The following is a 24703-nucleotide window of genomic DNA, read 5'->3' as shown; positions in this document are numbered from 1 at the left end:
TAATTATTTATTTACTGCATTTATTTACTACATTTATATTCCACCCTTCTCACCCCAAAGGGGACTCAGAGCACCTGTATGTACATACAATATATTATATTATTAGCATAACACTATATTACTATATTGAACTATACCACTATACTATTATATAATATGTAATATATAACATATAATTAATATTATTATATGGTATTACTATTAGTATTATATTGTATAACATAAGATTATCTATATTATATGTATATACAATATATTATATTATTAAAAGTTATATAAAATATTATATTATAAAACTGAGGGTGGGGGCCAGGTAAATGACCTTGGAGGGCCGCATCCGGCCCCCAGGCCTTAGTTTGAGGACCCCTGCTCTAGGCTATATGATACGTACTGGCTTTAATATCTATTAGGTAAAGTACATGCTATATGGTATGTACTCTAGTTTTTATAAGGACAGGTTGCTTACCTGTAACCGTGTTTCTTCGAGTGTACTCTGTGAATTCACACTAATGGAGAACGCTGCACCTGCGCAGGCTCCAACGGATACTCTTCCAAGCTAAAGTTTGAAATTTGGCGGTAACCCCGCCCCTCTCCCCAGAGGGTATAAATGGCGCCCTCCGCGCCCGCTCTCCAGTTCCTACGCCGCAAAGGCAGCGAGAAAGGGAGAGGTTTGCATGTGGGGAAGGAAGGGCGGGATTGTGTGAATTCACAGAGTACACTCGAAGAAACACGGTTACAGGTAAGCAACCTGTCCTTTTTCTTCGTGTACTCTGTGAATGCACACTAATGGAGACTAGCAAGCTGAGGTGTAGGTAGGTGGGATAGCAAACCCGATAACCAGTCTAGTGTCCAAACAACACATTTATTGAGCACAAGGTGCAAAAACAAGCAAGTGCAACAGTCAAGAAGACGATGCAGCAGCATATAGTGCAAAAAAACCGATCCTTGCTATTAGGACCCAGAACACAATCACAACATTGTATGTGAGCGATAGTCTGTAAGAAAATACAGAGGTAAGTATAGACCCATTTCCTGAAAACAGAGGTAGAGGTATTCATGAAATACATTTCAGTGCAGTGGGTAAGTATAGTACACAAGCACTACGTTAATGAACCCCTGAACACATGGAGTACATAAAGGGTGGATGACAGCGGTCAGCTTGTAAGAAGGATAAACCAAAAAAAAACTGGTTTTGAGTAAGGCAACAACATTAGGCAAGGCAGGAGGAAAGGATAGACCTGGCAAAGGCCGAGTCCTTGAGGTTCTTTGAGTCCATCCTGTAGTGTGAAACAAAGGTGGATGGAGTGGACCAGATAGCCGCTCGACAGATGGAGTCGAGAGGGACGCCCCTCAGGAAGGCCGTAGAGGTGGAAAGGCCCCTCGTTGATCTAGGGCGGATCGAAGAGGGGGGTTGGCGTTTAGCCAGCTGGTAAGCGAGTTCGATAGTCTGAGCAATCCAGTGTGAGAGTCTTTGAGAAGAAAGCGGTTCGCCCAGCTTATGGGTAGCGTAAGCCACAAACAATCTAGGTGACTTACGTATGTCCTTAGTCCTGTCCTTGTAGAAAAGGAGGGCTCTCCTGACATCCAGGAGATGAAGTTTTCGTTCCAAAGAAGAAGAAGGATTAGGGAAGAAAGCAGGAAGTATTATGTCCTGGTTCAGGTGAAAAGCAGAGACCACCTTAGGTAGGAAGGTGATGTCCGGGCGAAGAACAGCCCTGTCGTGGTGGAAACGGAGGTAGGGTTCGTCCACCCGAAGAGCAGCCAGTTCCGAAGGCCTGCGCGCAGAGGTGATAGCGATTAGGAAGGCAGTCTTCCAAGAGAGAAGGTGAAGGTCTGCCGAGGCCATAGGTTCAAAGGGAGCTGAAGCTAGTTGAGAAAGGACGAGTTCGAGGCTCCATCCGGGAGTTGGAGGTTGAACTGGAGGGTGCAGGTTGTTGTAACCTCGAAGAAAGGTCTTAATGAGATTGTTAGAAAAAAGAGAAGGTTGTCCCTGACGCTGGAAATGCCAGGAGAGAGCAGCGAGATAGGATTTTATCGAGGCCAGAGAGAGTTGACGATCCGCAAGAGAAAGTAGGAAGTCCAGGATCAGTGGGATCAAAGTAGACGTGTCGGTCCCGAAGGAAAGTTTGGAATTTTGCAAGCTTGTAAGCATAGGCTCTTGACGTGGCCGGCTTATGGGCGGCACGAAGGATCGCCTGCAGGTCTGGGTGGAGAGAATTTAAGGAAGTATCCTCCAGGCAGTCAGGTGTAGGGACGGGACGTCGGGGTGGAGGACCTGTCCCTTCTGTGAAGATTGTAGATGAGGGAGAGTTGGGAGAGTGCGGGGAGGATCCGCACACATCCGGAGTAGAGTTGGGTACCACGGCTGGCGTGGCCATGCAGAGGCGATCAGGATGGCCGATGTCGGCGTTAGATAGAGTCTCTCTATTACCCTCGAGATGAGAGGGAAGGGAGGAAAAAGATAGACGGGCTCGAGGGTCCAGTCGAGGAGAAACGCATCTCCGAGACAGCCCGGAGTCGAGTTTGGAGGTAGTCTCGCTCTGAAGCGAGGAAGTTGAGCGTTCGAGGGGGAGGCAAAAAGGTCCAGAGCTGGCCAGCCCCAATCGTCGAAGACGGATTTCAGGATTTTGGGATCGAGACCCCACTCGTGGGTGGAGGTTGTCATTCTGCTTAGAGTCTGCTAGGGTGTTTTGAGCCCCCGGAAGGTGAACCGCTGACAGGGTTATGTGTCTCGCTATGCACCACAGCCAAATGTCCATCGAGAGAGTCATCAGTTTTCTCGAGCCCGTACCCCCTTGTTTGTTGATGCAGTACATAGCTACTACGTTGTCTGTTTGTATCAGAACAGTCTTGTGGGGAAGAAAGCGAGCAAACGCCCGGAGGGCTTTGAAGATTGATAACAGTTCTAGGAAGTTTATGTGGTGAGACTTTTCTTGGATGGACCAAAGGTCCCTGACGGTGAGGTTTGACATGTGGGCTCCCCACGCAAAATTGGAGGCGTCGGTCGTGATGGTGACTGACGGGAGGGAGGGATGGAAGGGAAGTCCCACACAAACGTTCGCTGGGTCCTGCCACCAACGAAGGGAGAGGCGAACGTGGTTCGGTACCGTGAGAAACATTGAGCTCGGATGCCGATGGGGTTTGAAAGAGTCTATAAACCATCTTTGGAGAGGTCTGAGACGTAGTCTGGCGAAAGGAGTAACCATGACCGTGGAGGCCATGTGACCCAGAAGAACTTGGACAGAGTGGGCTCGGATCCTGCGGTTGCGGAGGAGGAGAGAAAGGTGTTGTTGAAGGGCTAGGAACCTGTCCTTCGGTAGGGAGGCGGTTTCCGTGATGGAGTTGAAGAGAGCTCCGATGAAGCGGATCTCTGTGGTTGGGAGGAGTTGAGACTTTGAGACATTCAACTGAAGGCCCAGCCGTTGCAGGAGAGAAAGAGCTTGAGAGACGTGGTTTTGAAGGGATGAGGGGTCGGACGCGACAATCATCCAATCGTCCAGATAAGGAAAGACCATAATGCCCTGTTTTCTGAGGTGCGCTGCCACCACGGCGACCACCTTCGTAAAGACCCTTGGGGCCGTGATGAGGCCGAAAGGGAGAACTGTGAACTGGTAAGACTGTCCCAGGAGCTTGAAGGAAAGGAAGCGTCTGTGGGATCGACGCACCGAGATGTGGAAATACGCGTCGCGTAAGTCTATAGAGGCAAAGTAGTCTCCGTGTCGGAGCATCGGGAGAATGGAGGCCACCGAAACCATTCGAAATTTTGAAGGCAGAATGAAGAGGTTTAGGGGCCGCAGGTCGAGGATAGGCCGAAGACCTCCGCCCCTTTTGGGAACCGTAAAGTATCTCGAGAAGAAACCTCGAGTGTCCTGCTCGGAAGGAGAAGGCTGGATTGTGCCCTTCGCCAGAAGGGAGTCGACCTCGGAGCATATTTCCGGTGAAGGGTCGGTGTGGAGAATGTGACCCGTGGGGGGCAAAGTTTCGAATTCCAAGGCATAGCCGTCTCTGACAATGCGAAGAACCCAGGCATCTGAGGTTATAGACTCCCATTCGCGGTAGAAAGGAGCTAGGCGATCGAGGAAAGAGCAGAGAGGAAGGATCTGGTCGGGGCCTAGGAACGGCATGGCAGTGGCAGTAGTAGTGAAGGTAGAAAAGTCCCCGAGAAATTGGGCGTCAGGCCCGTCGCTGGGGTTGTGGCATAGCTGCAGCACCCTTGCCCCGACCTTTCGGGACCTGGTGCTGGCGGCAAGGTTGTTGCTGATGACTGTGGTGACTCGAGCTGGACGAGCGTCAAAACGGCTGGTGACGAAAAGGCTGAGGGTAGCGACGGTACCGTTGCGGGAACCATCGGGTCCACTGAGTCTGAGGCTGATCGATCCCGCACTTTGTTGCGAGAATCTTGAAGTCATGATTGGACTTCAGTTTGTCATCAGTACCAGAATTGAAAAGGCCCTGGGTGTCGAAAGGAAGGTCTTCGATCACCTGTCGAGAGGAAGAAGAGAGTCCTGAGGACCGAAGCCATGCATGCCGTCTGATCGCGACTGCGTGGGCAATCATTTTTCCGGCGGTATCACCGGTATGCTTAGCCATTTGAATTTGGTGGTGTGCGAGAGAGTCCGCCTCCTGTTGGAGGGTCGAAAGGACTGACCGGTCTTCGTCAGAAAGTTTGGCGAAGAAAGGTTGGGCTTTCTCCCAGAGGATCTGTTGATAAGCGCCCATGCAGGCCCCGTAGTTCGCCATACGGCAAAGGAGGAGAGCGCCGGAGTACAGCTTGCGGCCTACCACATCGAATCGTTTACCCTCCCTGTCGGCAGGGGAGTTGGAGTGTCGACCCGACGATTGGGAGGCCTTTACCACCATGGAGTTTGGGTCAGGGTGATGCTTGAGCCATTCCAAGGCTTCGTCATCGGTTCGGTACCAGGCCTCTATTTTCTTAGAGGTTGGAGGTATCGAAGATGGAGTCTTCCAAGATGCCTGGATTACGTCCAGGAGGTATGGAAGAAAAGGCAGCAAGGTGGCTGGCGGGGCTTGGGCTTGAACCCTCTTGAAAACGGGGTCGGTAACAGCCTTTGAGGTTTGTTTAATTTCCATCCCCAGAGCGTCTGCCATTCTGACCATCTGGTCGGAGAAAGCCCGAATATTATCCGTCGGGGAAGGTGGGTCGACCTCGTAGGCGTCGTGAGGCGGGGAGAGGTCGAGACCGAGAGAGACAACGGAGGCGGAGAGTATCGACTCGGGGCGTTCGATATCGGGGTCATCCTCCTCGGGGCCTTGAGGGGACTGGGGAGGAGAAACAAGCACAGAGTCCTGATGAGGTATCACCTCAGGAGCAGCGGGAGCCGGCTGTGGAGGAACGCCCTTGGACGCGGAGGCCTGGGCGGCACGGGCTAAACGCGTCATCTGTCTACCCCTCTCAGGTGTTTGAGCCGGGGGAAAGAGTTCTTGTCGAGCCGGAAGACGAGATGGTGCCGGCTGGGGAGCCTTAATAACTGTCCTGACCGACCGGTCGGGGGAGGCTTGAGCGTCCGCATCCGAGGACTGACCATGAGGAGAGGAAGAGGAGCGGAGGCGTTGTGCTGGTTGGATAGGAGAGGATCTCCTAGAGGAAGGCCCAGAGGAGGGGACGTCCTTCTTCGAAGACGCTGAGGAGGACGACCTCTGGATCATTCGTTTCTTTGCTGGGGGTTGCTTCGACGCGACCCTCAGCAATTTTCCTGGCGTCGGGGGGATCGGGCACACAGCTGCCGAGTCAGATTGAGCCCGTCTGGATTCCTCCTGAGCCCTCTTGAAGGCAATCTTCATGGCGGAAGAAGATGGCGGCGAAGCCAGGCGGGATCGAGTGGAAATGGCCGAAGCCACCGAACTCGAAGTTGATGAAGGGCCCATTTTGCCCGACCGGGTGGATACCGTAGCGGTGGTCACCGTGCAGGGCGGTTTGGTCGGTCGCGGTCTCGAAGTTTTTGAGGTTTTAGATGATACCGATGGAGCAGGCCTGGACGCCATCGAGGCCGAGGTGGAAGTAGAAGCCTCAGGAGCAAGAGTTTTTTCGTAAAGAGCTGCGCGGAGTCTCGCAGCTCTATTTCTTCGGGCCTGAGCTGTAAAGGCCAGGCAAAAATGGCAGGTACCGACGACGTGGCTTTTGCCGAGACAGAAAAGGCACTTAGCGTGCCCGTCGGAATCTGGAATCTTAGCGGCACACTGAGTGCACCACTTAAAACGCGTGGTTGACATAAGAACGAAGAGTCCGAAGTGAGCTTTGCGGCAGAAAAAAAGGAACTGGAGAGCGGGCGCGGAGGGCACCCTTTATACCCTCTGGGGAGAGGGGCGGGGTTACCGTCAAATTTCAAACTTTAGCTTGGAAGAGTATCCGTTGGAGCCTGCGCAGGCGCAGCGTTCTCCATTAGTGTGCATTCACAGAGTACACGAAGAAAAATCTATATGGTATATACATGCTATAGAATGTCAGTTTGGATTGCCAGGCCAAGAAACACAGACAATTTCTGGCCTTCTTCTTTAAACTCTGACACAGAATCCCAAAAGGGAGTGAAAAAACCTATCAGATAAGCTCTGAGGCAGCAGGGCTAAACCAACTCGCCCAAACCTTTAGGAGGGTTTTAGGCTCCACCCCTAAAACTAAGTGCAAATGGAAAAGTCCACACCAAAGGGAGAATTAACCAGAAAATGAACAGAGGAGGGAAAAGCTAGGCAAGACATCACAATATGGACTTCTGCAAAGAAGAGCATAGATATTTTAAAAGTTCACTTATATAACCAATTTTCAGAATATTATAGTTTTGACCTAAGTGCTATTATTGTCCCCTTAATGTCATTGTATTTATCATTGTAATGTTTATTGCCTTGAGTCTTTCAAAAGCCAACTAGGGATATACAAATAGAAATGAAGCATAATTCAAAATAATGTATATTGCCAAGTTTTGTACACATAATTTTTATGTCCCATATCAAATATTCTTTTATTGCTTGTTTTGAATATTTTCAAGTCGTACATGATTGAATCCATGGATACAAACTCTGTGGATATGGAGACAAAACTGTACCTTTAAAACTATTATAATGAATTTACTTGCTTTCCTTGTTCAGTTTGAATAAAAGGATGGAATACATCCTTAAAACCTTTTTTTAAAACCTTGTAACAGTAATAAATTGCATACTATCTATATAGTAATTATGATTGTATTTTGTAATACTTGTATTCCGCTTATATAGATACATATTTTGTACTGTACCTTTATCCTTGTTTTTTTCCTTTCCAAGGGAATCCAGTTTCTTTCGTAATGATTTCTTCCTTTTTTGTCCATCTATAAATTATTTAAAAATATGTAGAAAGAAAGAATTAGATGAAAGGTGTGGCATAACTGATAGTGGAGCAGAACAACTTGCTTTAAGTATGCAGAAATTATAAAACAAAAACATTACAAATACCTGTGTAAATGTATGTAAATGTTGTATGGAAACAGACAAATTATCTTTAATCTTGCAAGTTAGGCTATGAAATCATGTATTTAACAAAGTGACTGTGTTCTACAAATGTTTATGTCTCAATAAATTGTACTGCTCTCTAAATTATTATCATTAAAATTACTGCATCTACTACAGGGAAAGGTGTGGTTTTGGGATACTCATAAAATTTGCTGTCAGTGCTTACTACAGGGAAATTCATTGAAATATTTACAGTGGGCCTGCAATATTTGCAGTGCATTATCTGCGAATTCAACCAACCATGGATTCAAACTACAGTACTGTACACAAAACCACATGCAGTATTTTACACAACATTGGTACTGTGTTTATGAGGCTGAAGAAGCCGCAGAGAGATGTGTGGCTGCAGAGAGACATGAAGATCTGTGAAATCGTGGGAATTCTAGCCTAGTACTTGGTCAAAATCCATGCCTCTCACAATTTCACTGATCATCACATCTTTCTCCAGTATTTCATTTCTGCCCTTATTTATATCCCTTATTAATTGCCTGGGGTAGGCTTTTACCACAGGCCAAAGACTTGTCATATTTAGATATTTTAAGGGAACTAGAAGATATTCAAAATCCTTTTGAGGAACATGAATCTGACACACTCTGGAACCATAATCAATTAATTCTTTCAAATAACTCTCACTAGCTCAAATTGCAGTATACAGTATTTACTATCTATAAAACGACTCAGAGGAAACTTCTATCTCCCATGCAGTAATATTTCAGGCTTGTGGGAGGACAGACAATCTACACTCCCTTTTGTAGAGGGATCTTTGGCTCTTGCAAAGTGTAAGTGGCAATAGCCATTAAACTCACCTGGAAGAGTGGGCTATTATGAGAATAAAGCGAGGAGGGGAGCCAAAGGTGCTACAGTAGAGTCTCACTTATCCAACCTTCACTCATCCAACATTCTGTATTATCCAGCGCAGTATGCCTTCATAGGACTGAACTTTTTACAGATGTAACTTCTGACAGTGTTGTTACTACAAATTCATTTTATGAAATTCTATCTTTACTTATAGTCAATTTTTAGTAGTCAGTGTTTTTGTAGTCAATGTTTTCAATACATTGTGATGTTTTGGTGCTAAATTCGTAAATACAGTAATTACTGCATAATGTTACTGTGTATTGAACTGCTTTTTCTGTCGATTTGTTATGAAACATGATGTTTTTGGTACTTAATTTGTAAAATCATAATGCAATTTGACATTTAATAGGCTTTTCCTTAATCCCTCCTTATTATCCAACATTTTCACTTATCCAATGTTCTGCCAGCCCATTTATGTTGGATAAGCGAGATTCTACTGTACTTAGAACACATTGGAGGAATAGTGGGGAATATCTATACACATAATAAAAGTGAAAATCTGTACATGTGTACAGTTAATACAGACAATCTCTGGACTCCACAAACAGGCTATAGTTCCCAGTGCTGAGGAGCCACCAAGTCACTCCCTCCCAGGACTTAGCAGGTTACAGCGAGCACATCTGTGTTCCTTTCTCTCCCCATTTGCATGACCCCACCCACTGCCTCTCCCTTAACCCTTTCCTATCCTTTCCTATGGCACACAGCAAATAGAGGAATTGATCAGCAACTCCAACATATTGGAGAGGTTTGGGAAGAATTCACCATGATTTATAGGAGTTGTAAGGACTGGGATGTATAGTTCACCTGCAATCTAAGAGCACTCTGAATCGCACCAACAATGGACCTGGAACTCACTTGACACACATGACCAAATTTGCATACTGGCAAGGTTTGGGGGTGACTGGTCTTAACATCCAGGAGTTATAGTTCACCCATATTCAGAGAACACTGAACCCATCTGATGATGGATCTGAACCAAACTTGGCACACAAATTCAACATGGCCAGCTGGGAACACTAATGGACTTTATCTCTGGGAGTTACAGTTCACCTGTATTCCGTGAGTCCTCTGAACCCCACCAAGGATGCATCTGGACCAAACTTGGCACACAGACCCAACACTGCCAACTTGGGGTGATTGACCTTGGCATCAGAGAGTTATAGTCCACCCATATTCAGAGAACACTAAATCCAGCAAGTGATGGATCTGGACCAAACTTGGCACAAGATCCAACATGGCCAACTGTGAATCCTGGCATGGTTTCGGGGTGATTACCCTGGGAATCTGGGAGTTGCAGTTCACCCTTATCCAGAGAACACTGAACCCAGCAGAAGAAAGATCTGGGCCACAATTGGCACACAGACCCAACATGACCAACTCTGAATACTGGGGGAGTTTTGGGAGGGTTGACCCAGGATTTTTGGCAATAGAAGTTCACCCATATCCTTATGCATTTTCTAATGGGAGCAGTCATAAAAAATAAAAGCAAAAACTGAGGTTTTTTTCTAAGACATAGCGTAACATATGACCAAACTGATATCATCTCACATCCAAACGCAAGCAAGGCCCTTTTGAAATAACCCAGGCATCGCCGGGTACCCAAGCTAGTATATAAATAAAAATTAGTATTTGTATGCAAAGACATACTTTTCTCCTGCATAACAATTTAAATAGGATTCAAGTGAAAAATAATGAGAAAGGCTTCTGTTAAAAAAAATCAGTGGATTAGATTAATATAGAAGAAAGTCATTCAACTGTAGGACACTAAAATTGTAAATGGTAATAATACATAATAACTCCCAGAGTATGTTCATATCTTTGAGTTTGAGGCTGCACTTCCTCCTATTGATAATCTGCTTAATTCGGGCATTATGGCAGTATTAAATGGCTGAAAATTTTCAACAGTTAAGGCATCCCAGGCGCCATCTACCCTGCCATATAATGAAGCTTGAAACTGCATTAAATGGTTAGTGTGTAGACTCATATAATGCAATTCAACGAAATTAAACTGCATTATATGAATCTAGCGCTGACCATACAATATAGTTTTAAACAATAAACAACTTGGAACATTAGCAGGCAAATTTCCGCAACAGTGCATATGGCCAACCTGTGAATTGTTATACACACATTTTTGGAAGAAGGCAGACCTCCCAACAATAGAAGAGTGGATACTTAGTCTTTTAAAATAGCAGAAATGGACACATTAGCAATGATGAACAAAGAAAAAACACAAAAACATTTTATCAAGAACTGGGAACCATTTCTAAACTATGTTAAAAAAGGAAAAAGGAAAAGTTTTTATAGAAGGCATCATAATTTAACCTGTTAAAATCTGTGTAGGGAATTTATAAATAATAAATATTAGGCCAGGGGGAAGAATAGAAAAACAATGTAATAGGTAGAAAGAACAGAATTATATATGAATGACTCAAACCCAAGGGACAAGAAGTCACTAAATTGGAAGGGGTAGGAGAAGGGGAGAGCATAATCAAACACAAATATTGTATAGATATTAGGAAGTATTGCATTGGTTCATGCATATATACATGTATATAGATTTATTTCACTGTTTTCATGAATATGTAAATTAAAAATAAAACATATTAATCACCAGATTGTGCTTTTCCTGCATGGAAGGGGGTTGGACTAGATGACAAATGTGGTCTCTTCCAACCTTATTATTCTATTATTCTCCAGGTGAGAGTAAAGCCATTCAAAAACAAGTATTTTGATTTCCAGTCGATAATAAATGTCTATATTACCATAATTACCAATATCGCCCACTTTTAACTAACTCACTAGACCCAGCAAGCTTGTCTCTTCCTGAACATTTCTGGTCATCTGTTTCAGGTGACTAGGGTCATATCAGTTCAAAATTAAGACTGGAATCCTGACTGATAAGGATCCAGAATGTTTCCTCAAACATTCCTCAAAGCAAAAATCCACCATTGTGTCCAAGAAAGGGAGGTTTGGCCTATACAATGTTACAAAACCATAAAATGGTATTAAAGTTTTAGAAACAGGGTTAGCACTGTTAATTTTCATGCTATTATTTACACATTAATAACCATCTCAATCAATTCTGAGATAAGAGTTGACACTAGTGAACATAGTACCTTTTAGAAGGAACAATTCTAAGGAGATTTAGGATGTGATGTAAAATTTTAATGTGAAATTATACTAGCCTTTAGCATACAGAAATGCTAAAAGCACTCTCATGGGCCAGTATAATTCTTTCAAAAAATAAAGTAATTAGTTTTAGGATTATAAACTGCTTAACATGAGCATTTAGAGAGGCGATGACTGTTCTTTTGTATGCTGACTGCTCAAGAATATTCTATTTGACAATGTCAGAATTTGTCCTAAATGTAATGCATAAACAAAAGGCAACAGGAAATGCCAAGAGCTCCAACCAATAAATTCCACAGTTTCCCAGTTTTTAAAAAAAAGATCTTTAAAAGAATTACTGGGGAATTTGGCTGCGCAAGAAACTAATGGATTCACTACCCATCACTAAAAAGATAATTTATCTGATTCTAACTTCTCTTCCTCTATTTTGAAAAAGTCATGCAGTCCTACTGCCACTGAAAAATTAAACAATATGCTCTTTAAATCCAATATCTGACCTGGATATAAAACCCGGAGAAAACTGCATGCAATGCTAACAACAGAGTATAATTTGAAATAAAGATACGGCAATCTGAGAAAACTCTATATGCAAAACTTTATAGGACCTCACTACTACATTTTCTTTTTCACAGAACATTTAGAAAATGTTTCACTTTCAAAATAATGGATTTGAAAAGTGTCTGTTGTTTTCTTTAGGAGACAGTTGTAGCCTTCACACTGGTAGCTTTTACTTTTCTTAAATGGGAAATAAGACCTTTTATTCTGGAAAAGTGCTAACATGGAATAAAACTGTCCTTCATATATACATTTGTATGTGCATAAACATGGCAATTTGATTAGATCAAGGAGTTTGAAAAATACAATTAGTTTTTCCTTGCTAGATTGAAAATATTATCTATGCTATCTATGATAAAAATAAAATATTAAACAACTCCAGTACCTTGTCAAATTTAAAGAGTTTATTCTGTGATTATCACCATGATATCAAGAGTTTAATATGACCATCATATGCATTTCAGCCCTGGTTACAACTGCTGCTAGGAAAAAATGGAGCTAGGAATCCTAAACAATCTACAAATAGATCTAAATCTCCTTTATACCCATTCTCTGTGCAAATGAATGTAGGGCAGGGTCTTGAGGCACTGCATAAGTGAATGCCTTAGACGTCATAACATTCAGCATCTGTTTCTATGCAGAGTCAACGATGAAGGCTTTCTCCCCTGGGAGGGGAGTAAGATATTTAATTGTTGTAAGATGTCTGTCTAATACTTTAGACCTCTGTATTATGTAGGTTATACATGAAGACTCTCTTGATGGTGAAGTTGAAAGCAATAGTGGACCAGATTGCCCTCATTGAGCATTTTCTTCTACAGTAGCTTTATTTAGTATTTTTATTTTATTTCAAGGAAAATTCCATGGTTGAAGCTTTCTTAGTTTTGCATCATTCTCAGTCTTTCAAAACAAAGCTGATTAAATGTGCTCGGGAGGAAAAATATATTCCATAAAAAGGTTACAAAAGTTCAAATAATGTATCATACTAGTTCTTAAGCCTATTTTGCCTTTAAGCAAAACATAACCAGATGAAAGTATTTAATATCAAAAACGGAGTGTACCACTACTACACTTTGGGAAAAGCAACAATAAAACAACTAAAGTAAACCCACTCATAAGACTGCTACTCCCCATTGTTATAATCCTGAAATACATTCATTAGATTAGTCCTGATAGGCACATGGGGGAGGGCCTGTATCCTTCCTGATGATTTATACCCCAGCTTTCATTAGTCCCTGCTCACTTTGCCAGTAATAACAAATAATGGTAGTTGGAGTTCAACCTCACCTCTAGGTCCACCCATCTAGCAAGAATATCAATATCATATCAACATCATATCGATTTTTAAAATTAAAACACCACATTTAAGCACCTGAACAGGGTTACTACAAGAGCTAGCATGACGTAGAAGTTTGTGTGTTGGAGTAGTATCCTGTTCAGTCAAGGAAATTCACTGCTTTCCATGGATGAGACAGGTTTTAGGCAAATTGCATTTTCTTAATCTAAAAAGGACTCAATGGCAAACCTTTTTGGACTCATTTTGGCAATAAAACCTTAAGATAGCCTTGCCATGAGTCAAAGCTTACTTGAAGGTAGAACACAAGTTTGTTTTGGGGCTGAGACACTCCACCTATCCATGCCACTATATTAATTACCACTTTCTCTATTTCTAAACTATGTACATGCCCAAGTAACACCCATGTTGGATAGATACAGTCAGGGCCGGCCGGAGATATTTTTTAATGGGAAGCGGGGGTGCTGAAAAGCGCCCCTGCCACCGGCCCCGCCTCCCATGCCCTGGCCCCGCCCAGCGTGCCCTGGCCCCGCCTCCCACGCTGCATGGGAGGCGGGGCCAGGGCGATTAGTGAGGGGGGCGGGGCCAGAGTTGGCCCCGCCCCCCGCCCAGCGTGCCCTGGCCCCGCCTCCCACGCAGCGTGGGAGGCGGGGCCAGGGCACGCTGGGCGGGGGGGCGGGGCCAGAGTTGGCCCCGCCTCCCACGCTACTCCCGCTTGCCCGTCTGGCCTTTTCTAGCAGGCCAGACTGCAGCAGAGGTCCCTCCAGGCCGCGATTGCGGCCTGAAGGGACCTCCGCTGCAGTCTGGCTGGGTGGGGGGGTGGGGCCAGAGCTGGCCCCGCCTCCCACGCTACTCCCGCTCGCCCGTCTGGCCTTTTCTAGCAGGCCAGACTGCAGCGGAGGTCCCTCCAGGCCGCAATCGCGATTGCGGCCTGGAGGGACCTCCGCTGCAGTCTGGCCTGCTAGAAAAGGCCAGACGGGCGAGCGGGAGTAGCGTGGGAGGCGGGGCCAGCTCTGCCCCCCCCCCCCGCCCAGCGTGCCCTGGCCCCGCCTCCCACGCTGCCTGGGAGGCAGGGCCAAGGCACGCTGGGCGGGGGGGGCGGCGTCAGAGCTGGCTCCGCCTCCCACGCTACTCCTGCTCGCCCGTCTGGCCTTTTCTAGCTGGCCAGACTGCAGCGGAGGTCCCTGTAGGCCGCGATTGCGGCCTGCAGGGACCTCCGCTGCAGTCTGGCCAGCTAGAAAAGGCCAGACGGGCCAGGGCGCACTGGGCGGGAGGCGGGGCACCGTCAGGGCGGTGCCCCGCCTCCCGCCCAGCCTGACGGCACCCCCCCAGGCCTGCGCCCGAGGCGGCGGCGTCAGGTGCCTCAATAGTGGGGCCGGCCCTGGATACAGTTTTCCATTTGATCTTTTGCTCAGGAGAATAATTATTTCTTCTATATATGGAACAGCACCTTTACATTATAAACAAAAATATTATAACCAATGAAAAATATTATAATACACACTCAGGAGGACAGTCACCCCCATCCAAAAACTCCACATCACCCCAAGTTGCTGCTATCTATGCTCTCTCTAATCAAGCTAACTCTTCTTTTTAATAGTCTCTGCTCTCACCTTGGTAACAGAAGTATTATTGTTCTAAAGCAGTGGTTCTCAACCCATGGGTTCCCAGATGTTTTGGCCTACAACCCCCAGAAATTGCAGCCAGTTTACCAGTTGTTAGGATTTCTGGGAGTTGAAGGCCAAAACGTCTGGGAACCCACAGGTTGAGAACCACTGTTCTAAAGTATTTGAGTTGAAGTAAGAATCAATGCCTTTGCAAGTTTTACAAAGTACAATCATGGGTGAGTGAGTCGATGATTATTGGGATTTGTAGTTGAGGAAATTGCAAGGCTCAAGTAGATTCGTCCTCTGGAGCTTTGGTTTAGTGAAGATATCCATTGATACTTCCCGTATTTACTCGAGTCTAATATGCCAGCTAATCTAATGAGCACCTCAATTTTCCAAACCCTGAAACCCAAACAAGTATTTACCATATTACATGAATCTATTGCACACCCTATTGTTGTTGTTGTTGTTATTATTATTATTATTATTAATTCATTTCTATCCCACTTTTTCCCATGGATTGGATTCAAAATGGCGTACGAAAATTTAAAAAACACAAATACATATGCATCGATACATAAAATACATAATCAACTAAAAACATCATATGCCAATTTAGAAAATATCCTAATTTGAACACTCCATATATAAATTTGGAAAGGTAATTTAGTCAAAAAAAGGTGAAGATTAGAATTGAGTAAATACAGTGGGCAGAAATTGCAAAGAGGCAGATCTACCTAAGTTTTAGGAGAACAAAACATGCGGTGTGTCTCAGGGTAAAACTCATTATTGGTCAGTAAATTTGAAAACAGTATGAAAAGCATAAAATAGTTGAATTGACTCAAGAAAGCCCCAGCCTTCAGTTTGCAAGATCTGAACAGGGTTGGGGACAGGTTCTCTTGGAGGTACCCAATTCACTGGGTCACCATAAGTTAAACCTAAGGTGATGGCCCAAAAAGACAACAACACTAAACAATAGGACCATGAGAAATATTAAGAGCTCTTCAACAGTTAAAAATACTATCTCAGAACTTGGTATGCCTTCCTTTCCTGGAAAAAATAGGGTAGGTATCTGTTACAAGTGCTGGACTATAATTAACCATTTCCTTTCCAAGTCTATGATTCTAAAAAAAAGTTGCTGGAATTAGTGATGGCTAGTGAAAAGCTATCCTATTTGTTTTTGGATCATTGTGTGCTCTTGATGTTGACTATCGTGCAATGAACAAGGAAAAGCTTCTCATCTGTCCTAACTGCCATCATCCACTCGGGCTTCTCTTTCTCCTTGGGTGCAGATAGTGTCTTTTTGTTTTGCTCCCCAACAATGTTTTTGGCTTCACTCCAAAGTTCATCTCACTCCCAAATCTATTTTTTTTTTTACATTGTGTTTAAATTCTATGGGGATGCTCTTCAGGTTGTACAGCTGGTTCTTTATGTTTACTTTCTTTTTTGTTATCCCTACAACAGGCAAATAAGAGATTAACAAAACCCATCTAATTGAAGAGCATCTGGGAAAAAAAATATCATTCCAATGTAGTTCCAACTGGGGGAAAACTCACAATATTTATAAAGCAATATATACACTGTTTTTACGTGATATATATATATATACACAGTAGAGTCCCGCTTATCCGACCTCCGTTTAACCGACACTCCATATTATCCGACGCCATCTTGTGGCGGATTGGAAACATTGCATCCTTTGCCTTCATTCAATGCACAGCGAGAGCCTCCTGCGAAAAAACATCTCCGGAGGGAAGGGAGGTGAATCGCCCCATTGGGGGCCATTTGTATGCAAGGGAGGGAGGAGGGAAAAAAGGAAACACAATGGCTCTCCTCTCTCTGCTCTTGGTGCATGCAGAGCCTCGGTCTCCTGCTTTGGAGATGTCTCTCCAGCACAGCATAGTTTCCAAATCAGTGCGAGAAAAGGGCTCATGATTGGAAGGAAGGAATGGAGGGGAGAGAAGCCAAGGCAAGGGCTGGGCTTGGGAAAGGGAGCCAGGGCTGGCGAGTGGGGAGGGGGGGGCTCCCTGCCTTCTGTCATCTCCTGACCTGGCCAGGTGGGCGGAGAACCCCCCCTTTCTTCCTGCACACACACACTTTGCTCCAGATCCTCTCTCCCTCTCCCCTTTTCACCCCCACACCCTCCTCCCTCCTCCCTCCTCCTCCTCCTCCACCACCACCTCTTCCTCCCACTTTTACCTCTGACAGCCTTACAGCAACTTGCACTTCTGACCTTTTTTTTTAAGAGGCTATCCAGCCCCATTCTGCTAGGCTGGAAGACATAAGCCAAGCCTTCCCAACACAGACCACTAGCTCCAGGTGAGATTCTGGAGACAGTTGACCAATATCAGTGTTTAGCAAACTTTGGTTTTCCAATGTTGCCATTGCTCTATGCTCAATGTGGGATTCTACAGTATATCAGTGTGTTTCCAACTCTGATCTTCCAGGTGTTTTCAATTTCAAACATGATGTTTTGGTGCTTAATTTGTAAAACCATAATGTAATATGACGTTCAATAGGTTTTTCCTTAATCCCTCCTTATTATCCAACATTTTTGCTTATCCAACGTTCTGCTGGCCCGTTTATGTTGGATAAGTGAAACTCTACTGTAGATAGATCATAGCAGATCCTATGTTAAAAGCATCACCTCCCATTTTCATACCTGGGAAAAAATGGCTCTTCTGAAATGGTGCTTGCAGTGTTTTACAAGAATGTATATTAGACAGATAGGCTGGCTTTATGTATGCAAACACACCTGGCTGCCTATCTACCTGTTCCCCGATATGTTATGAACACTTCTTAATCATAAAATCCAAATTATTAATCTAATCAACCAACTGATTAAACAATGTAATTTTACTTGAATATAGTGCAGTAGACCATTAACGAGTTGCATGGGACCCTTCTTCACCCATTCTATTTCTGTCATATTTGATAACTTTGTAAACTTGGAAAACTACAGTGTAGGGACTGAAACTCTTTGGTTTATTTTTCAATTTCTACTTCTTGCCAATTATGGCTAATAGGGAGTGTTTATCGAAATGGAAGAGAAAAAGTAATTTATAAGCTTTCTCCATTTGATTATGGATAGATTTTAACAATACACTGCCAAATGATATCTAATCTAAAAAGAAGATAGAACAGACTGTACTTATAAAAGCAATTATGGCCTATGGGATCTACCAATGTCTCTTAAAACCATTCTTTTCTCATAACTATAGAAATTTGAACTATGCCACCTATAGGTCTGCTTTAACACAACTGTGACCTGTGAAGCTCCATGCACAACATAGGTAAAGGTAAAGGTTTCTCCTGACGTTAAGTCCAGTCGTGACTGACTCTGGGGGTTGGTGCTCATCTCTATTTCTAAGCCGAAGAGCTGGCGTTGTCCATAGGCATCTCCAAGGTCATGTGGCTGGCATGACTGCATGGAGCGCCGTTACCTTCCCGCCGGAGCGGTACCTATTGATTTACTCACATTGGCATGTTTTCGAACTGCTAGGTTGGCAGGAGCATGCACAACATAGTCATACGAAATAAAACAGCTTCAGAACTCCTGAAAGTCATTTCAAATATTACTTTATCTATATTGGATTAAATGAACCTAGGAAAACGGTATATACCATGATTTGAACAGTGATACTCTATGCTTGGGTCACTTGGTAGTATTAGGTATAGTTGCTAAGGTTTGTCTACAGCTATTATATTCTCTTACAGTGGTTCTCAACCTGTGGGTCCCCAGGTGTTTTGGCCTACACCTCCCAGATATCTCAGCCAGTTGACCAGCTGTTAGGATTTCTGGGAGTTGCAGGCCAAAACATCTGGGGACCCACAGGCTGAGAACCACTGTTCTATTCTGAGAGAAACAATGCTTTTTCAGCCTCCTGACTAATATTGCATTCCAAGCCCTTTATGGAGTGTCAAACTTATTTTCACCAAGAGTCACATCAGCCTTGTGATTGTCTTTGACGGACCGGTTGTAATTGTAAGACTGTATAAATGTAACTGTATTGTCCTGGCATTGAAAGCGTTGGGGGCCACATAAAATGACATGGCAGGCTAGATTCAATCCACACGTCTTGTGTTTGATACATGTAATCTATGGGGACTGCCATGTATGAATATAATCAGAGTTAAGTTACTTTTTGAACAACAAATCATTGATTGTGAATCTAGGATGGCAACTATTTGACTAGGGTTCTGGGAATAGTGATCTACAATTATTAACTTTTCCCAAGCTCTAAATATACTTTTTTACTGCCATCAAGTTGATCTCAACTTAAGGTGACCCTATAAATGGAAAACCTCCAGGTTACCCTATCTCAACGGTCATGCTCGGATACTGCAGACTCTGGGCTGTGCCTTCCCTAACTGGGTCCATTAATCAGGAATGCAGCCTTTGCATCTAATTTAATTTTCAGTTTTTAAATCTGGGGCACCATTTGCTAAGGTGATGCTAAAACTGGTAGAATTATCTACTGACATTTAGAATGATGCTTTCTACATCTGTAGGAACAGTTTGGATACTTTAACAGCATAGTTAGTGATTAAATACAAAAGACGAGCAACTATTTTAAAAGCACAAAAATAATTTAAAAGTAGTCAACCTCTATGTAGAAGACAAATAAGCAATTAAATATGGCAAAGAGCAATGTAAACAAAACTCTAAAAAGCTTCTCCTTGCCAAAATAAATACAAGCAGAAAGCACATTCCCACTTTTATTCATAGCTGAATAGAAACATACTGGGCACAGAACCAAAAATAGTATAGTAAAGGTTCGGAATGTTAAATTCCTTTCTGCTCAGTTAAATCACTATCTCCCCCAAAATTATTCTTTTCATTTACTAGGGGTTCAGTACTGATCAATCAATTAATCTAATTTTGATTATCAGCCTACAAGTAAAATATTAAAGAAAACAACTCACATCTTGAGCATCTTACTTGGAAGGAGGAACAAACAAAGGAGAATAACACATATCACTTCCTGTCAGGATCTTTGCATACCCTCAGCTAGCACAGAAGTTATGAACAGTAGTAAATGAAAGCAATCCATTACACTAAGTCACTTTATCATCAGACTTTTGTGCTTGGTTGAGGCTGTTTATAAAGTCACTGAAAAGTTATAAAAGGGGCTGCAAACCTCAGGGTATTTCTCTCTCCTTTTGACTATGTGACCTGTTGATAGCTGTTTTGTTACAAGAGAAATGCCCTGGCCATCTGGCACAGAGAACAACTAGAAAGATATTTGAAACTGGACTAACACATTTTGTACCTGTTGTATGCTGAACACATGAAAGTTGTGAGTAAACCAAATATGTTATTTCCATAAAAGTCTGCTTCATTTTTGTCTCTCAAATGCATGATATGAAACAAGTTGTTTTATGGGAGAGTACCTTTTTTGAGCACTGAAAAAAAACATTTCTAAAGCTGGGTTGTTGTATGTTTTCTGGGCTGTATGGCCATATTCCAGAAGTATTCTCTCCTGATGTTTCACCCACATCTATGGCAGGCATCCTCAGAGGTTGTGAGGTATGGAGAAACTAAGCAAGGAAGGTGTATATATATATATATATATATATATATATATATATATATATATATATATATATCTTTGGAAAGTCCAGGGTGAGAGAAGAACTCTTGTCAGTTGGAGGCCAGTGAGAAAGTTGTAGTTAATCACCTTAATTAGCATCAAATAGCTTTATCTCCTGGCTTCTTCCTGCCTGGGGGCATCCTTTGTTCAGAGTTGTTAACTGCCTCTGGTTGATTCATGTCTGAAACTCCTCTGTTTTCAGAGTGCGGCTTCTCTGTGTAGTCTGAACAGCTATCATGTCGGATTACACAGAGAAGCCATTGAAATCTACAAGAATGTGGACAACTTCAACAGAAAGGAGGAAACCATGAAAATGAACAAAATCTGGCTACCAGTATTAAAAAACTCAAAAATCAGAACAGTAAATAAGAAGCAACACTCTGAAAACAGAGGAGTTCCAGACACATCAACCAGAGCTCCCTGACGGTCGTCGCCACTCCCAGCTTCTTCAAGGTCAAGTCAGTCACTTCAAGGATAACATCCATCCCTCGGTCAACCCATCTTCTTTTTTCCTTCTATTTTCCACAGCATCATTTTCCACCATTATCTTCTCCAAGCTTTCCTGCTTTCTCATTATGTGGCCAAAGCACTTCATCTTGGCCTCTAATATCCTTCCCTCCAGTGAGCAGTCGGGCATTATTTCCTAGTTGGATCTTCTTGTGGTCCAAGGCACTCTCAGAATTTTCCTCCAACACCACAGTTCAAAAGCGTCTATCTTCCGTCGCTCAGCATTCCTTATGGTCCAGCATTCGCATCTATAGGTTACTACGGGGAATACCACTGCTTTAACTATGTGGACCTTCATTGATATCCCTACTCTTCACTATTTTATTGAGATTGGTCATTGCTGTCCTCTCAAGAAGTAAACGCCTTTTGATTTCCTGGCTGCAGTCTGCATCTGCAGTAATCTTCGGACCTAGAAATATAAAGTCTGTCACTGCCTCCATATTTTCTCCCTCTATTTGCTAGTTATCAATCATACTAGTTACCATAATCTTGGTTTTCTTGATTTTTAACTGCAACCCAGCTTTTGTACTTTCTTCTTTCACCTTGGTTATAAAGCTACTCATCTCCTCCTCACTTTCAGCCATCAAAGTGGTATCATCTGCGTATCTAAGGGTGTTAATGTTTCTTCCAGCAATTTTAACTCCAGCTTTGGATTAATCAAGCCCCGCACATCACATGATGTGTTCTGCATACAAGTTGAATAGGTAGGGTGAGAGTATACAGCCCTGCTGTACTCCTTTCCCAATCTTAAACTAGTCTGTTGTTTTATATATTTTAAATTTTATATTTTTTAAATTATATATTAAATTAAATATATTTTAATATATAAACTGTTTCATATATTTTAAATTGTTGCACTAGCTCTTTACTATTTATTCTTTAAATGATGCCCTTTAAAGCAGTTTTCTAAAAAGCTGCAACAATGTAAAAAGGGAGAACAGGAGGAGAAAAAAGATGGACATTTTTGATAAATATTTATCACCACTGAAACTACAATGAACTAGCCATTTATTTAACATTTTGAAGCTAGCCATTTTATATGTATCAAGTGTGAATTCACATAGGCAGTCATTTTTGTTACTATTCACATGACTGCTACTTTAATTCACATTGTATCACTTTAAAATCCCTTTTAAAAGAAATTAAGTGACTGATCTGCTAAATTATGGGTATCTCTCCAGATGTTGCTGAACTACAGTCCCAGAGATAGCACAAATTGTAATGAATAATAGGACTTGTAGTTCAACATTGAGTGGAGCACATGTTCCCCATCAGTACACTAAATACTGTCAGTACAAAAATATTACAACTTGCCTTCATCAGATCCAAATGTTCCCCGGGAATATATAGTTCTAACATAAATTTATACGAATGGAAAAAAGAATAGGGTTATATGGTACTGGGTTTACAATTGATCTTCCTATGTGGGCGGTATCACAATGATGTCTGTTTATTTAAGGGGAGTTCATTCAGTGTAGAATCTCTTCTCCTTCTTAGGTGATACTATCAGAGGCCAAACATATTTTAGGCATGGCATCTTGAAAGGAGAAGAGGATCACAAAATCCCTTAAATCTTTACAACACTATAAATGGCTCTGACTCATAATGTGGCTATTTCATGACCTCTAGAAGAGCCTTAAAACAATGTTAGTAGATGCTGTGTTTCCCCAAATAAAGCTTACTTTTACTGTTTTTCCTTGCACCTCAATTGTTCTAGCTTCACCTTTTTACACAAGTAAAATAGCCTTAAGCTCGAACAGTACTGAAGTTCACATAACTCAGATGCAAGGTATGTGTGAAGCAATCAGCTGCATAGATTTTATGTAAGGAGAGCCCTGCCAAGTCAGGCATACGGTGGTTAGCATGATTCTTCCTAAAAGATCACAAGAAAACCAGTGAAATAACAGCCATATGATCTGGTAAAGTTTTATTTATGGAATTCTGGAATCTTGAATCCTAGGTGGAAAGGGGAAGGGAAGCATGTAAGGGCAAAACTGTATAATGGTAAGTGGAAGTAACAGGCCCCAGAAATATCTCAAGGTATTCATGCATGAAGCACCTCTCAGCCACACATGGGCTATATATGATTCATTTTCCTAACATCCCTAATATTTCCAATAATTTTTGAGCTGATAGCAACCCTTCTCCTATACACAGTCTGAATTCATGTTTGCTATAGGCATTTTTCAGTTCCAAAGATGGGAGATTGCTACTAATTTTTTAAACAATTTTTGTTGGTGAATTTAGGGCTATAAGGGAGTCTTTTGTGCATCTGTTACCTCAACTCTTCTAAGGGCTGCCCAAGACTGACCTAAAGTACTTACATAACTACCTCTTCCTTAATCCATGAACATGCAGAAAGTAACTAGGTTTTTTTGAACAACTTTTTGAGTCACAATTGCACAATATGTATCTAAGATTTGAAGAAACAGGACCGTCAAGGCCAGAACACTGATGTCAAATAAAATAAAAATGGTGACAGATAAGTGACTTTAAGTAGATAGAAATTACTAAAAAATTAACCCTCTGTGATTTGCATTTTAACATTTCAAGAAATTTGTCACTTTTCTCAGAAGACTTAGAGTGCATCCTTACCTTTGGGAATAGTTATCTGACATCCTAGGTCACAGTCCTGCTGCAACTGATAAAAAGCCACTTCCTGTAGGCGGGCACGCTCCAATTCTGAAAGACTTTGGACAGGCACAGATTTGAGTCGAACACTGCGCCCCGACATACTATTCCAAGTGAAGTCACCCTGCAGAAAACAAAACAGGAAAATATGAAGCAGCAAATAAACTTCAGACATTCAGTGAAAACACCATACAATCACTTCACAATTAAAATTATAACTCTTTCAAATTTGGTATTTATTTGTTTTAACGTAGCCAGACTTAATTTTTATTTTTGATTCCACAATCAGAGATGGGTAATGCCTTCATTTTCCACTGGGTGAAGCAGTTACCCATACAAAGATTTCAGAAAGATGCTTCATATAAATCTCACTCTTATTCCATTTCTAATTCCACACTGGATGTGCAAGTAACTGCATCTCTTCTCACATTGGCACTGCAAATTATTATAAGTGAACTGAAGAATATGTATTTGTACAATGTCCATGTATTTCAATTACTTGTTTAACTATATGGGCCAAGGAAGATTATTTACAAGATTATTTACTTTATATGCCACAACAAATTTCTTAGCAATATACAGTTGGCCATCTGTACTCACTCCAATCACTTTTGAAAAACCAAGGAATCTGTGGTTCATTATGCACACAAATGAACCACATTTCAGAGAATGAGAAATGAGAGAAGGGTAGAGAATCAATGATCCTCATAAACAAAGTAAGCACCTAATTTGCAGTAGATTCCAGATTCAAGGCATCTCCAGAATAGACAAAGAAATTCCTTCATGAAACTTTTGAGAGCCACTACCAATCAAATGTGACAGTACTGGGCTACAAAGATCAAAGATCTGCTTCTGCTTCCATGTTTTCTACATGAATAAGAATAAACTTCGTATTTATGAATTCTTTATAGTACAGCCCTTCTCAAATGAGCAAAACTGTGCTTTGTGTAAACCATTAGTGTGTTTTTCTGTTTGGGCAAACCACAACTAAAATTCACCAAAGTTTTTTCTTCATTTGGGACAAAATA

The 24703-nt window shown here is 42.5% G+C and overlaps 1 protein-coding gene across 3 annotated transcripts in view; it reads right to left on the bottom strand.

The window, feature by feature from the left end:
• The window catches only part of arhgap6 (Rho GTPase activating protein 6), a 276724-nt gene that overhangs the window by 42160 nt on the left and 209861 nt on the right, over positions 1 to 24703 (bottom strand). For all 3 annotated transcript variants that reach the window (XM_062977254.1, XM_062977255.1, XM_062977256.1), the window contains exons 2-3: positions 23640 to 23799; positions 7248 to 7319 (exon numbers count right to left, since the gene is read on the bottom strand). In XM_062977254.1, coding sequence (XP_062833324.1) covers positions 7248 to 7319; positions 23640 to 23799 — 232 coding nt within the window. The remainder of the gene's footprint in view (positions 1 to 7247; positions 7320 to 23639; positions 23800 to 24703) is intronic.

The sequence above is a fragment of the Anolis carolinensis genome, chromosome 3 (genome assembly GCF_035594765.1).
Source record: "Anolis carolinensis isolate JA03-04 chromosome 3, rAnoCar3.1.pri, whole genome shotgun sequence".
NCBI classification, from domain to species: Eukaryota; Metazoa; Chordata; class Lepidosauria; order Squamata; family Dactyloidae; genus Anolis; species Anolis carolinensis.
Note: the sequence above shows the minus strand (reverse complement) of the source record. Positions and strands in the feature narration are given on the sequence as shown.